The 13,239-nt window shown below is 33.3% G+C and overlaps 2 protein-coding genes across 5 annotated transcripts in view; one reads left to right on the plus strand and one right to left on the minus strand.

Moving 5' to 3' along the window:
• The window catches only part of LOC114330393 (zinc finger protein 112-like), a 59,221-nt gene that overhangs the window by 40,618 nt on the left and 5,364 nt on the right, over positions 1 to 13,239 (minus strand). For 3 of the 4 annotated variants that reach the window (XM_050643887.1, XM_050643886.1, XM_050643885.1), the window contains exon 2: positions 1,483 to 1,617. The exons of the other annotated variant lie outside the window; for it this stretch is intronic. In XM_050643887.1, coding sequence (XP_050499844.1) covers positions 1,483 to 1,615 — 133 coding nt within the window. In that variant the 5' untranslated portion in view covers positions 1,616 to 1,617. The remainder of the gene's footprint in view (positions 1 to 1,482; positions 1,618 to 13,239) is intronic. 4 annotated transcript variants of the gene reach the window in all.
• Positions 1,645 to 7,951, plus strand: LOC114330388 (uncharacterized). Its single transcript, XM_050644805.1, has 2 exons — positions 1,645 to 1,685; positions 7,252 to 7,951. Exons 1-2 carry the CDS (start codon positions 1,645 to 1,647, stop codon positions 7,949 to 7,951), a joined length of 741 nt encoding a protein of 246 aa, XP_050500762.1.

Below are 13,239 nucleotides of genomic sequence, written 5' to 3' on the forward strand. Positions count from 1 at the left end.
TATGGTGAATAATGTTGTGTACGCATTCGTAGGAAATGTTTAGGGCATCTACTAACTCGCGGAGCTTAATTCGACGATCTGCCATAATCATGTCATGGACTTTGTTGATCATTTCCGGCGTGGTGACTTAATTTGGCCTCCTGGGACGTTCGTCATCAAAAACACTCGTACGACCACGAACAAACTCGGCTTTCCAAAATTTTACTGTTTCTAACGAAGGTGTAGTCTCACCATATACTTCGTCCAGGTCAGCTTTGATTTTCACATTCGTTTTTCCCTTTTTGTGCAGGAACTAATGCCCGGTTGCACCAACAGATCTTAAGCTTAAGTTGAGAATATCATAAGAATTAATATAATATAATTATAATATATTACAATAAGAATACCATATTATAATAATAGATATAATTGAAAATAAGGTAAGACTCTAAAATTATGGTGCAACGTAAGTGATACTCAAGGAGGCCCTATTTATAAGTAGAGCTTAGCTAATCTGGAACTTAAGATCTGTTGGTGCAACCAGGCATTAATCACCGAACGATACTCGATTTTTTCGAAAATAAAAGTTGTTTGTTTCTATACGCTGTAAAAACCAAACTAATAGTTTTTAAAACTTAAAATTTTGACAGACGTCATGTCATGAATGGCAAATGTCAAAACCAAGAGCAATTCTGTATCAAGTAACACCGTCTATCAGAGGCTAGTTTTATATCAATCTATCCTCGTACCCGTACCGTACATTGTAAATCTCTTTATACGCTCTGAGCTTCGCTGGTGTCGCTCCTAACGGATTACTAATGCAAATTTCACCGGTAACTTTTAAATTTATTATTTAATTGTTATCGCTTAATATTTACAACGCAAAAAAGTAATTAAATTGTAATCGATTTTTTAAAGATTTTGCTAATCATTTTAACGTTCTATTAATGAAATATTAATTTCTTACTTCGGATACTTTCACAATTATCGTGTAGATGGCGCTTATATTAATTTATAATTACATATTAGGAAATATTAAAAAAACTTAAATTCAGTATTTAAAACGTAAAAGTATATTTAAGGTAAAAATATACACCACAGCTTTGACCAACTAATATATTATTTCCTATTAATGTTTTTAATTTCAATGTTTTAAATTAATCACTTTGACATTTATGTCAAATTTCCAGTAAAAGCTTACATACTTGTCACTACTGGCGCTCGCGAATTTTTAATTATCCCCTCTACCTACGAGCTCATAGCGTATATACATTGTAAATCTCCCATACACTCCCAAATCATGATTTACAATATATATCCATTGTAAATCACGATCCGGGAATGCTCCTCGTAACATTCAATGTGTCTTGGTTTGTTTATTTCTAGTGCATCTTTATTGTTTGTGATTTTAGTTTAAATCATGATGCTACTTCTTTTCATTTCTTACAATCCAATATTTCCTATGAGGGGTTATGTTTTTACAATTTTCATTAATAATCTCACCTGAGTAATTATTTGTTACTTCTGCTTTGTTTTTACAGTCTTCAAGATCTATTGAGATGGATGACTGGTTCTCCATAGATGTGTGTTTATGTTCCTCAAATAATTCTTCCTTAATTTTAAGTTTATCTTCCATAACTAGAAATTGAAGAAAATATGAAGACAATGTGTACACAAGAGACTTATTTGCAACAGCACTTCCGACAGTAAATTCCACTAAAGTTTACATACAAGCAAATAATTGGAGCAATTTCTTGTGGTAACTGCTACTGCTATACCAATACAACCTCGTGCATACTTTTAGCAAATTATCGCGTACCTATTTACACGATATAGTAAGACAGTAGATAGTGGTAAAATGTATCGTTATAGAAAGAGTTGCAGCAGCTGCTGTTGTTATTACAATGTTGCGTTAAAAAAAAACAAAAAAGAGAATAATCCAGAAAAAGATTATGGGTTAAAGAGTCGATAGCTCGGAGGCCAACTATTGGTGCTGATGCAGTGTTATTATCTGAATTGAAAAGTGAAGATCAGTGGCGGCTCGTGGCTTTAGGGACAGGGTCGGAAAAGTTTTGTCTCCTCAGATAGGTATGTCATCTAATTCAAAGGCTTCAATTTCATAGGAGATTTTTAGTTTTTGTTTATTTTTATTTTTTTTTCTTGTTTTTTTTTTTTTGTTTTTTCCTATAAATTTAGAACCTAAACCTGTTTATAAATTAACTCTAGTCTATGTTGTTTCGAAGTAGCAAAATAGGTTATAACGTCATTGTAAAATTTATTATTGTTTTGGAGAGATTTTAAAAGTTTTTTTTTATTGACATTTGAGACAAGCTTCATAGGTAAAAGTGTAGGATTGGATAGAATGCGATCTTACTCTTCAAAAAATATGTCACGTATTTCAGCGCCACCTGGTTAATTAGAAGGGTACCATAATCTAACCTCCACGCTAGGTACTTCGCAATACTTCCAATATTTAATATTTTATTCAAGTGGACAATAAAGGTTAAACACAAACATCTTTTGTTTCTTAATTATTTATTTACATAATGTGACATTTTACATAGAAATAATATGAGTATTTAATCTGGTTTAAATATATGTTTACTTGTTGAACTTTTCCACCGTCTGCACAAAACAGCTGATCGGAGCCATTTAACCTAACAAGAAAAAATGCAATAAAATGTGTATTTTAAACCCGTTGGATAAACTATACTCTACAGTACAATCAGAAAATCTTACCTTTAGATTAAAAAGATTAAAAAGAAAAACTTTAAAAAAGTACTCGGTTTCAAAATAACAAAAATATCAAAAAACACGAATGAATAATGAATTCTTTTTATGGTGACACAAACAAACAAAATAAAACCATAATGACTGAACACAGACAGCGCAGAATTTGTCAAAAGTCATGTTCCACGACGCTACGATGCACGAAATCAGCGCCTCGCACAGCCTCAGACGACTTGGAAGGAAACTAAATACGATTATATTTTTTACTAGAGTGCGCGGGGCAAGACAAGCTTGACATTCTCTCTTGTTTCATGGTGTTTCGACAATACGTTTTGACTCTTTTGAGACAAGAGAAATCCCGTTCATTTGAGGCAGAATATGCCAACATTTAAGGTGAAACAGTAGCGATCAACAGGTAGCGAAAACGCGTTCCAAGATTGCGGCTGTAATTTTGAATATTTTTTCGAGATATTTGGCACACGTATTCGTAATATAATAAAGAATGGCGGTACAGAGCCCAATTTGAAAAATATATTAATATGTGGAAATTACTCTGTAATTAAATACAATATTAAAAAAACGAGCCTGTACCGCCATTAAGAAGAACAAAAAAATACACTTTCTTCAAATAAACTTTTTTTATCCGATACCTAGATTTTGTGTCATTTTGGAACTACTAATGAAATAAAAAATTTTAGTAGTTCCAAAATGACACAAAATCTAGGCATCGGATAAAAAAGTTTATTTGAAGAAAGTGTATTTTTTTGTTCTTCTTAATGGCGGCACAGGCTCGTTTTTTTAATATTGTATTTAGTTGCAGAGCAATTTCCACATATTAATATATTTTTCAAATTGGGCTCTGTACCGCCAATCTTTATTATATTACGAATACGTGTGCCAAATATCTCGAAAAAATATTCAAAATTACAGCCGCAATCTTGGAACGCGTTTTTGCTACCTGTTGATCGCTACTGTTTCCTCTTAAGAACAACAATTTATTAATTTCGGGAAGTTTGTTGTACCTAATGCACTGCAGTATATAAAATTATACATATTTTGTAACTTATCCCACCTTCCGAAAATATTTGAATCAGCATATAAAATTTCATTTTCTTATTTTATTTGATTCAAGATTGATGGATAAATTTTAATGAACTTGTCTAATAGATATTTTGAAAATTCTTTGGCGTAACTTTTAAATTTTGAATCGTCAAAGAGGTGACTTATGACAGTGAGTAAATAAATCGGGGTGTTATAGTTTTAAATTTTGCCTGGAGACCATACAATTCACCGGACATCAAGGCAGTGCCGTCATAAATTTGACTTACCAATTTATGTTTGATGTCAAAAAATTTTAATCTGTCCTTTAAAACACCAAAAATATAGGTATTCTGTTTTATGGCTTCTACTCACGTCTGAGAACCTTAAAACCTCTCATAAATATTAGACGTAACGTGTATCGAAGAACAATTGATAATTGTGAATGACATGTTACCTCTATCACTAGTTTCGTCTACTTCTACCGAAAAGGATCAAAATGTAACCACTAATTTATTTTTTCATTCTGTGCTGTTTTAGGTACGCCGCTAAATCTCTTCGAGACAAAAAGTAAATTAGAAAATTCGAGATCGTATTTGTTAAACAATTTTATTTGTTCTCTATAATTAGCTTGATTTAACGAATGCTCCGATTCATCCTGTTCCCTAAATGGTAATTCCTGGCAACTTAATAAAACTGCAATATCAATAATTAAACGACGTAAAACTACTTACTTCATAGTTTTATCCCGGGCGCGCTAGCAAGGTACGTGCCTTGCTGCCGTTTGCAGATCACCGATCGGCAGATTGGTATCCGCCGGACTTGCCATTCAAATGAATACGGGGAATATATAATTGGTTGCCTATCTGCTAATATTCCATGGCTTCTTATTACAAGCAAATCGTCAATATGGGAACGGCTTGTCGAAGCGGGCCTCTCACAATGGGGTGCATGACTATAGGATCATTAATTTGAAAAGTCTCTTTCGTATAGCGCACAGGGATCACTTAACGTATCGGAGCGATCGAATTATTTTAAAAACAATGAATAAAATTTAGTCTGTATTATCTCACAGATATTTTTTATTTCACAGAAACGAATATCATAAACTCTGATTAAATTAAATATTAAAAAAAATCTATAATGTGTCCATAAATGTGTGGGTCGGCACTGCCGACCTTGATTAGCCGCCACTGGTGAAGATCTGAATCAGTTAAAACATTTTCTGTGTATGTCAAAAGCCGACTTTAATTTTTTGATAATGTTAGTATCTACTAAAATATCAAAAATTGAACTGAATTGAAAAAATTCTTTAAAAATTCTTATTAACCCATTAAATGCTGATGACACCTAAAGACATCATACCATTGTCAGGTGCGCATGACAGCTTCAGGCATTATATGTACATAATATGCACAACATTCGTTTAGAGGTTAGTATTTTTTGTTTGACTTTGACTGAAACAGTTGTATTTCTATTTGAAGGGTACAGGCAAAGAAGGTGCTATGTCAATTTTTGCACAAAATCGCTTTCCGGTCATATCTGTTGGCCAGCGATCTCGACTACCATTCTATAAATCAATTACCGCTATTAATGTGTTCAGTCAGGAATAACAACATATATTAATTTCTCTAGTCAGGCTAAGAGAGTGGTAAACCCTCGCTGTCCCGGAGAAAACAAATTTCTTATTTCGTGTTGTACATATAGGCTGATGCCATCGCTGTAATTCCAGCAAATTTAGTAAATAGACGAGTTTTTGTCAGTGCGTAAATAATAAACAAACACCAGAGAGTCTTACAGTCGGTTTCATAATCAGTTAAAGTGGACTTTAAATTTCAAGTTGGTACCTTATCAATGCAATTCATGTGGGTCAATATCAATGCAATTCATAACGTTAAAGTGAACTTTAGTTAATGTTCACTTTAAGTTGATTATGAAACCGGGCGTTAACCTTTAAAACCATTTTTCTTGAAACTTATTATTTTGACATATCTCCTACTTTGCCTTTACCCTTCATTAAGTATGTAGATAAAAGTGTTTTTGTAATGTCAGTTTAGATTCATATTATGAATGAAGCAATTCCAGGGCCATCTAGACCAAAACACTACAACGTAAATGCAGCGAAAAATCGAGTTAATACCAGGTCATGTTAGGCATATTTCGTCAGCAATGAAAGAGTTAAGGCATATATGTCTCGTCCTTTGTCCAAACAAGCTTATTGTCTTCCATACCTCTGTTTTCACTTGCAGTGAACTTTCCACAAAACCGACATAAATACGTGATTCCTAGAGCACTCTCCAAACTCGTTTACATTAGTGCAAGTGCAAGATTCTCGCCGCAACCGCTTGGCATAAATTATTTGACTTGGTGGGAGACTACTCTCAGAGAGTGTTTACATGTACAAATATATCGCACCTCCGCTAAAAAATAGTCACAACTCAAAAATCGCCATTATTGAGATGAACATGCTACAAGAATTAAAATAAGTCGTACTTTCTTCCATAAAAGCATCACTCTTATATTTGAACTATTTACCGCGAGATGGCGATGTGAAACTTTTGTTTTTTACAGGTTAGCTCAGCATGCATTCCTGTACAGTGTCACCTTTGACTTTATAACAGTCGACACGTAGTACTTAATCCTGAAAAGAGTCACATTTAGAATTGTGACAGTTTTTTGTGAATTATTAGTTATATATGATTATTGCAATAAGTAAAATACTGTTCTTTTTTATGTTGTGACAGTTTTTTCGAAGTTGTAAACGAGGAAAGTACTTTTGGGTAGTGCGGAGTAGTGTTACATTTTGAGTTGAGCCAGTTTTTTTGAATATGTAAGTATATTTTTTAAACTATTCTTGGAATATGACTGTTTTGCAGAACCGGCAAATACGATTTTCAAATCCACTGACGTTTTTTTTTAATTATGACGCTTTTTTAGAATTATTGACTGTTATTTTCTTGTTTATGACTAAAGTCCGGATTATAAGCATTTTGCTTTTTTTTTACTTTTTTTGCTTATATAAATAACAAACTACTATTTGTTAATAATACGATAATTAAAAATAAATGTAATTTAATGTTAACGTCCTTTATTCATATTTATATCATTATATCCATGTTTAAATACAGGTTTTTTTCTTGAACCTTGCTTATTTCATAAAAACTTTGCTTATTTTTGCGACATTTTTTTGCTTATAATAGTGCTTATTTTGACCTTTCTGTCATGTTTATAATCCGGACTTTATTTATGACTGTGTGTTATCCTCCCTAGTTTTTATTTATTATTATTTTTGTTGCAGCAAACAGGCTGGTTCCATAAGATGCAAGGTTCATCGAGTTCAAGGACATACAGAATTATGGCCCTTGCAAAGAAAATAAAATCAGAGCGTTATGCACCAGATCAAGTGCGAAACTCAGATAATCTGATACTGAATAATAAAAAAAAATAGCGTGCCTGTATAACAAAGTTTTTATTTTAGCTATAATAATGTTTCTTCTTTTTCAGAAATCTTAGAGAGACATCTTTTACAAAAGGAAAATGTGCACTTGTTACTTATGATAATGCAAACTATGTTATAGCTACCGATAACGATAATAATACGCCTGGTACATCATTATTAGGGGTTGACCTTTCACCAGAAATGAAAGACGACCTCCAGATCTCGGACTTCGTAAGCGATAATGATGATGATTCCATAAAAGATCCAAACTATGAATCAGATTCTAGTAGCTCTAGTTCGTCCTCCTCTTCTACATCAAGTGATAGTTCTAGCTTAAGCAGTAGTGATAGTCCAGGTTGCAATGATTTCTTGTCGAATTCAAACAATGTAAGCCAGGTAGCAGACACTCCACTTGTGGACTTTCAAGACATTGAAGTTGCAGACACTCTAGAAGCAAACTTACAAGCATCAGGACCTGAAGTACCAGAAACTCAACTAGCAGACACCCAACCAGCAAACACTCAACCAGCAGACACCAAAATTGCCAGTCCTAAAAAAAGAGGGAAAAAGCGAGTAGCAGTGGCAGAAAACTGGTTAAGTAACAAAGCCAAGAAATTACGAAACTCTGGTCAAGCATATACCTCAAGATCTATATCACAAAAACCTATTGTTGCCAGGAGTATCAGACCTGCTTGTGGAGATAAATTCCGGCTGAAATACTCTAATAAAATGGATGAAAATACCAGGAAAGATATTTTTTTTTAATATTGGGCCCTGAAAAATATAAATAGACAGAGAGATTTCATTCACAAATGCATGAAACCAGTCAAACCAGCAGTGCAGAGAGGCCTAGACAACATAATAATGCATACTATTTTCATATAAATAATAATGAGCAAGTTCGCATATGCAAATACTTTTTTATGGCTACGCTAGATATCAATAATCGAATTACAAGGACGGTCGTTGACAAAGCTGAAAAAGGGTTTCTGCAAGTAGACTTAATAAGAGGTAAACACAAAAACCATAAAAAACTGGATCCGTCGATTAAAGACGGAGTTCGTGAGCACATTCGATCGATTCCTTGTATTGAGAGTCATTATCTTCGCAAACAAACCAATAGGGAATACATCGAAGATGGAAAAAATTTAACTGATATACACTGCGGTGCAAAAAATCGATCCACTAAAAATTTGGTCATTTTTGATGTTTCAAATTTTCTTAATCTGTTGTCCGATTTAAGTGATTGTTTACCACGTTATAGCCTTATTAATTGACAATATCGCTGTAATAATATTGTTGCTAGACAGTCAAACTGTCATTGTATAACGGGTGTACGAATCAAACTGTGTTTTTTTTCTCAAAGTTCGCATCACCCTGTGGATTATTCTAACATTTATAAAATACTGAAATTAAAACCCAACTATAGCCTCAGGTTTTCTGAACATTTTGTCTTTCGATTCATTCGCTTATGTTGGATAATAAAGAAAGTTAGGTACTTTAACAACTGGCCATGTTCGTCATCAGTACAGGGTGTTTCTAAATAAGTGCGATAAACTTTAAGGGGTAATTTTACATGAGAAAATAATGACAATTTGCTTTATAATCATATGTCCGCAAACGCTTTGTTTCCGAGATACGGGATGTTCAATTTTTTTTTTACAAACTGACGATTTATTTATTGCTTTAAAACCAGTTGAGATATGCAAATCAAATTTGGTGGGTTTTAAGACGTAGTTATTGCACATTTTTTGACATACAATTAAGAATTTAATATTCACCATTGGCGCGCAAACGGGTATAATGACCGATAATATTACCCGTACGCATGCCAATGGCGAATATACAATTTTTAATTGTATGTTAAAAAATGTGCAATAACTACGTCTTAAAACCCACCAAATTTCATTTGCATATCTTAACTGGTTTTAAAGCAATAAATAAATCGTCAGTTTGTAAAAAAAATCGGAAACGAAGCGTTTGCGGACATATGATTACAAAGCAAATTATCATTATTTTCTCATGTAAAATTACCCCTCAAAGTTTGTCGCACTTATTTAGAAAACACCCTGTACTGATGACGAACATGGCCAGTTGTTAAAGTACCTAAATTTTTTATTATCCAACATAAGCGAATGAATCGAAAGACAAAATGTTAAGAAAACCTGAGGCTATAGTTGGGTTTTAATTTCAGTATTTTATAAATGATAGAATAATCCACAGGGTGATGCGAACTTTGAGAAAAAAGCACAGTTTGATTCGTACACCCGGTATACAATGACAGTTTGACTGTCTAGCAACAATATTATTACAGCGATATTGTCAATGAATAAGGCTATAACGTGGTAAAAAATCGCTTAAATCGGAGAACAGGTTTAGGAAATTCGAAAGATCAAAAATGACCAAATTGTTAGTGGATCGATTTTTTTGCACCGCAGTGTATTTGATGACTATAAACAAAATTGCCAGGAAAACAATCTACGGGACGCAAATTTAGTGATGTTCTCAAAAAAATTTAACACAGAGTTGAACATTAGTTTCTTTATGCCCAGAAAAGATCGCTGTGAGTTGTGTGATGCGTATGAAAATGCCATAGGAGAAGCTAAGGAAATATTGGAAAACAAGTATGTATTACATTTGGAAGAAAAAGATTTATCGAGAAAAGAAAAGGACCCAGAAAAGGCGAAGGCGAATCCCAATTACATTGTATCAGTCTATGACTTGCAAGCAGTGGCGGCTCGTGGCCTCAGTATGCGGGTAGGCGACACATATACCTTTATATATACTCTATTATACTCTACTATACTCTACATATTATATACTCGTATACCTATTTACACAGTTTGTCGCATTTAAGATGAAGACACCCCTATATTGCGGCTATCAAAATAAATACAGATTTAAAATTTTGCAGTCAAGCAAGTGTGATGGTTCATATTTTTTAAGATAGTCATAGTCAACTCAAATTTAAATTTTAAACCGAGTTTTAAACGCTATCTACTACGAATCTACAAACAGGGCAAATTTTCGATATTTTGCTTCGCGTTAGAGATATCGGAAAAAGTTATTTGGAAAAGTTGTTCCAAATATTATTCTAACTCCACGTACCAAATTTCATGACAAAATTCGCACTTTTAGTTTTTTCAGTATTTGTAGTCAGGATCCTAAAACATACAATTGGCTATCCCGAGATGCTGCTCGGGACAACCATTGCCGAAGGCGCAAACAAATGTAGCCTAACCTAGCCCCAAAAAGTTCCCGGAAATTCTCGTCCACTATGGCTAGACAAGCCACAGAGCGCTGTGCTTAGCGTACAGAATAGAGACGCATAATATCATTATGTTCTGTTCTTTAGGTTAGGCGGATTTTAAAGTGCCTGACCATAGCACAGTATATAGAGGTTCTTTATACTGTGACCATAGGGTAGGGCCATAATAATAGAAGTCAGTAGTACTACTACGAGGAGCGTACAATAATTACAACTTCGAAGAAAAATTAAAAAGTAGCTTTTTTATTTTAGATACTTACGCATTGTGTCAAAATTTATAAATTACAATTTTGAAATAAGTAATTTATATTAATAAATAATTTATTATTATATTGTACATTTGAAGAGGTTAGGCAGCGCCTACCTTGCCTACCCCGACGGGCCGGCACTGCTTGCAAGCAGATCTTCCTACGCCGCAAGGAACTGTATCTGTTTTTTATTATAAATCGAAGGTGAATTGCTACAACTTCACGGTGTCTGATTTGAAAACTGGTTCAACGAAATGCTACTTTTGGCATGAAGGGCATGGAAATAGGGGGAGTGATGAAATAGGTTCATGTGTACTTAATTTCATACAAAAAAAACTGAAGCTGGGCTTGAGGTTTTCTTTTCAGATAATTGTTGTGGCCAACAAAAAAATAGATTTTTAGTTGCTATGTATATTTATGCTCTGGGTAAATACCCTAAAATACGTTCAATAACCCATAAATATTTGATAAGTGGACATAGTCAGAATGAAGGAGATTCTGTTCATTCAACTATTGAGAAGGCTGTAAAGAAAAGTTTAAAATCTGGTCCTATCTATGTACCAAGTCAGTAGGTATGCACAAATCATTCGTTTGGCAAAAAAGAAGAAAGAACCCTACCATGGAAATGAATTCGGTTATTTGGATTTTTATTCGCTTAAAAAATTGTGTGACGATATAGGCATGACAGGCATAAAATCTTTGAAGATTACTGAAGTAAAGGTTTTTAAGTTAAATCCAGAAAATCCTACCACCCTCTATTATAAAACGTCCTATAAAGATGAAGAGTTCAAGTAAGTAGATCTCTGCCGAAGAAAAAACAATACCATTCCAAGTACCTTACAACAGGCTTACAAAAGTGTACTTAGCATTAAAGAGAATAAAAAAAAAGATCTCTTGGATTTAGTAAAGCATAATCACATTCCCAGTTGTTATTCAGCATTCTATAACTCTTTGTGATAATAAATAAAAAATTTTGTGGGTTTTTCTTTGTGTTTGTTTTATTATACTCTAACAACGTGATTTTTAAGATGATAATATAATCTTGTTTTAAAAAAGTGTCACAATATCGGCATGTTTCTATTTTTTCACTAAGAACTGCAAAAATTTAATTTTCTGAGAAAAATAATGCACCAATAACATTGAGCTAATATCCGTAGCTGGCGCGAATATGTTGACATGTCTAAAAACACAGTTTTTCAGGGCATTGATTTTAATTTTTGAAAATTGGGTGTGAAAAAGATTATTAACTTTTTTTTAGTTTAGTGTCGTAAATATAAGTAATTTTAGTCGATTTTTCCAAATCTGGAAAAAAAGTGGCATTTCCTTTGGTTATTTTATAGAAATCAGACTTGTCACATTGTTCACCTAGTACTTGTCAACTTATTCACCATAAGCAACTTACTCTGATTCAAATAAATCTGATGAAATACTAGGTCTGGATCCCGCGTATGAAAAAAAAGTTGATTAATAGCAAGCTGAAAATTTGTTAATAGCTTAATGGTGTCTAGTCGGATAAACTTTGATATATGGGAACACTGGAACAGGGGCAGTTTCAATTGTGGAACAGGGGTAGTTTCAATTGTGGAACAGGTTAAAAATTTGGAACAGTCAGACCACGAAAACGGCACATTTATTTTGTCCGACAAAACAGACTCAAACTCTCCGAACAGAGATTAAACTCTCATGCAAAAATCAGACTGCTATTTATCACCTGTCATAATTCCTGTCATTTGACATATTCTACATGTTCCACTCATTAAAACGCTCATTTGGTGATAAATAGCAGTCTGATTTTTTCATGAGAGTTTAATCTCTGTTCGGAGAGTTTAAGTCTGTTCTGTCGGACAAAATACATGTGCCGTTTTCGTGGTTTGACCGTTCCAAATTTTTAACCTGTTCCACAATTAAAACTTCCCCTGTTCCAGTGTTCCCATATATCAAAGTTTGTCCGACTAGACACCCTTAAGCTATGAACAAATTTTCAGCTTGCTATTAATCAACTTTTTTTTCACACGCGGGATCCAGACCTATACAGTAACTTTACAGCCAAATAAAACATGCACTTCGGTTTGGAATATTTATTTCAGAAACTAACGGGAACGAAATAAAATAAATTGTAATTAAAATAAAAAAAACAATCTTCTTTGTCACATACAAATAAAATTAAAAACAATAATCGTTTTTGTTATTATTCAATGCTCTCTTCATCTGCATTGTCATTATCGACATCATCTGGATCTCTTTCGTCAATTTCGGGATCTGTTGATTTGGTTTCAGTTGTTTTTTTTTATTTAAGGTGGTATGACACAATGTTAACATTTATATAATTTTTAGGTACAGTTACCGTCACTATTTCAAAACCAATTTTCAACTTGTGGGTATGTACATGAACTGAAAACTTTCTAGTTTAATAGTATCTAGTTAAAATTTCCAAAGAAAGCAGTAATTTTTTTATAACTGTACTTAAAGGAACCCATGTCATAACTTACTTGGTATCCTGTCCTAAAAATTGGATTTATGTAATAATTTTTGAACTT

This window comes from Diabrotica virgifera, chromosome 2, assembly GCF_917563875.1.
Source record: "Diabrotica virgifera virgifera chromosome 2, PGI_DIABVI_V3a".
NCBI lineage: Eukaryota > Metazoa > Arthropoda > Insecta > Coleoptera > Chrysomelidae > Diabrotica > Diabrotica virgifera.

Excerpts from the sequence above, each read along its gene's own strand:
- LOC114330388 (XM_050644805.1), top strand. The coding sequence starts at position 1,645 with ATGTGTACACAAGAGACTTATTTGCAACAGCACTTCCGACA. Across the intron at positions 1,686-7,251 it reads TTGCAACAGCACTTCCGACA|AAATCTTAGAGAGACATCTT; the intron begins GTAAATTCCACT and ends CTTCTTTTTCAG.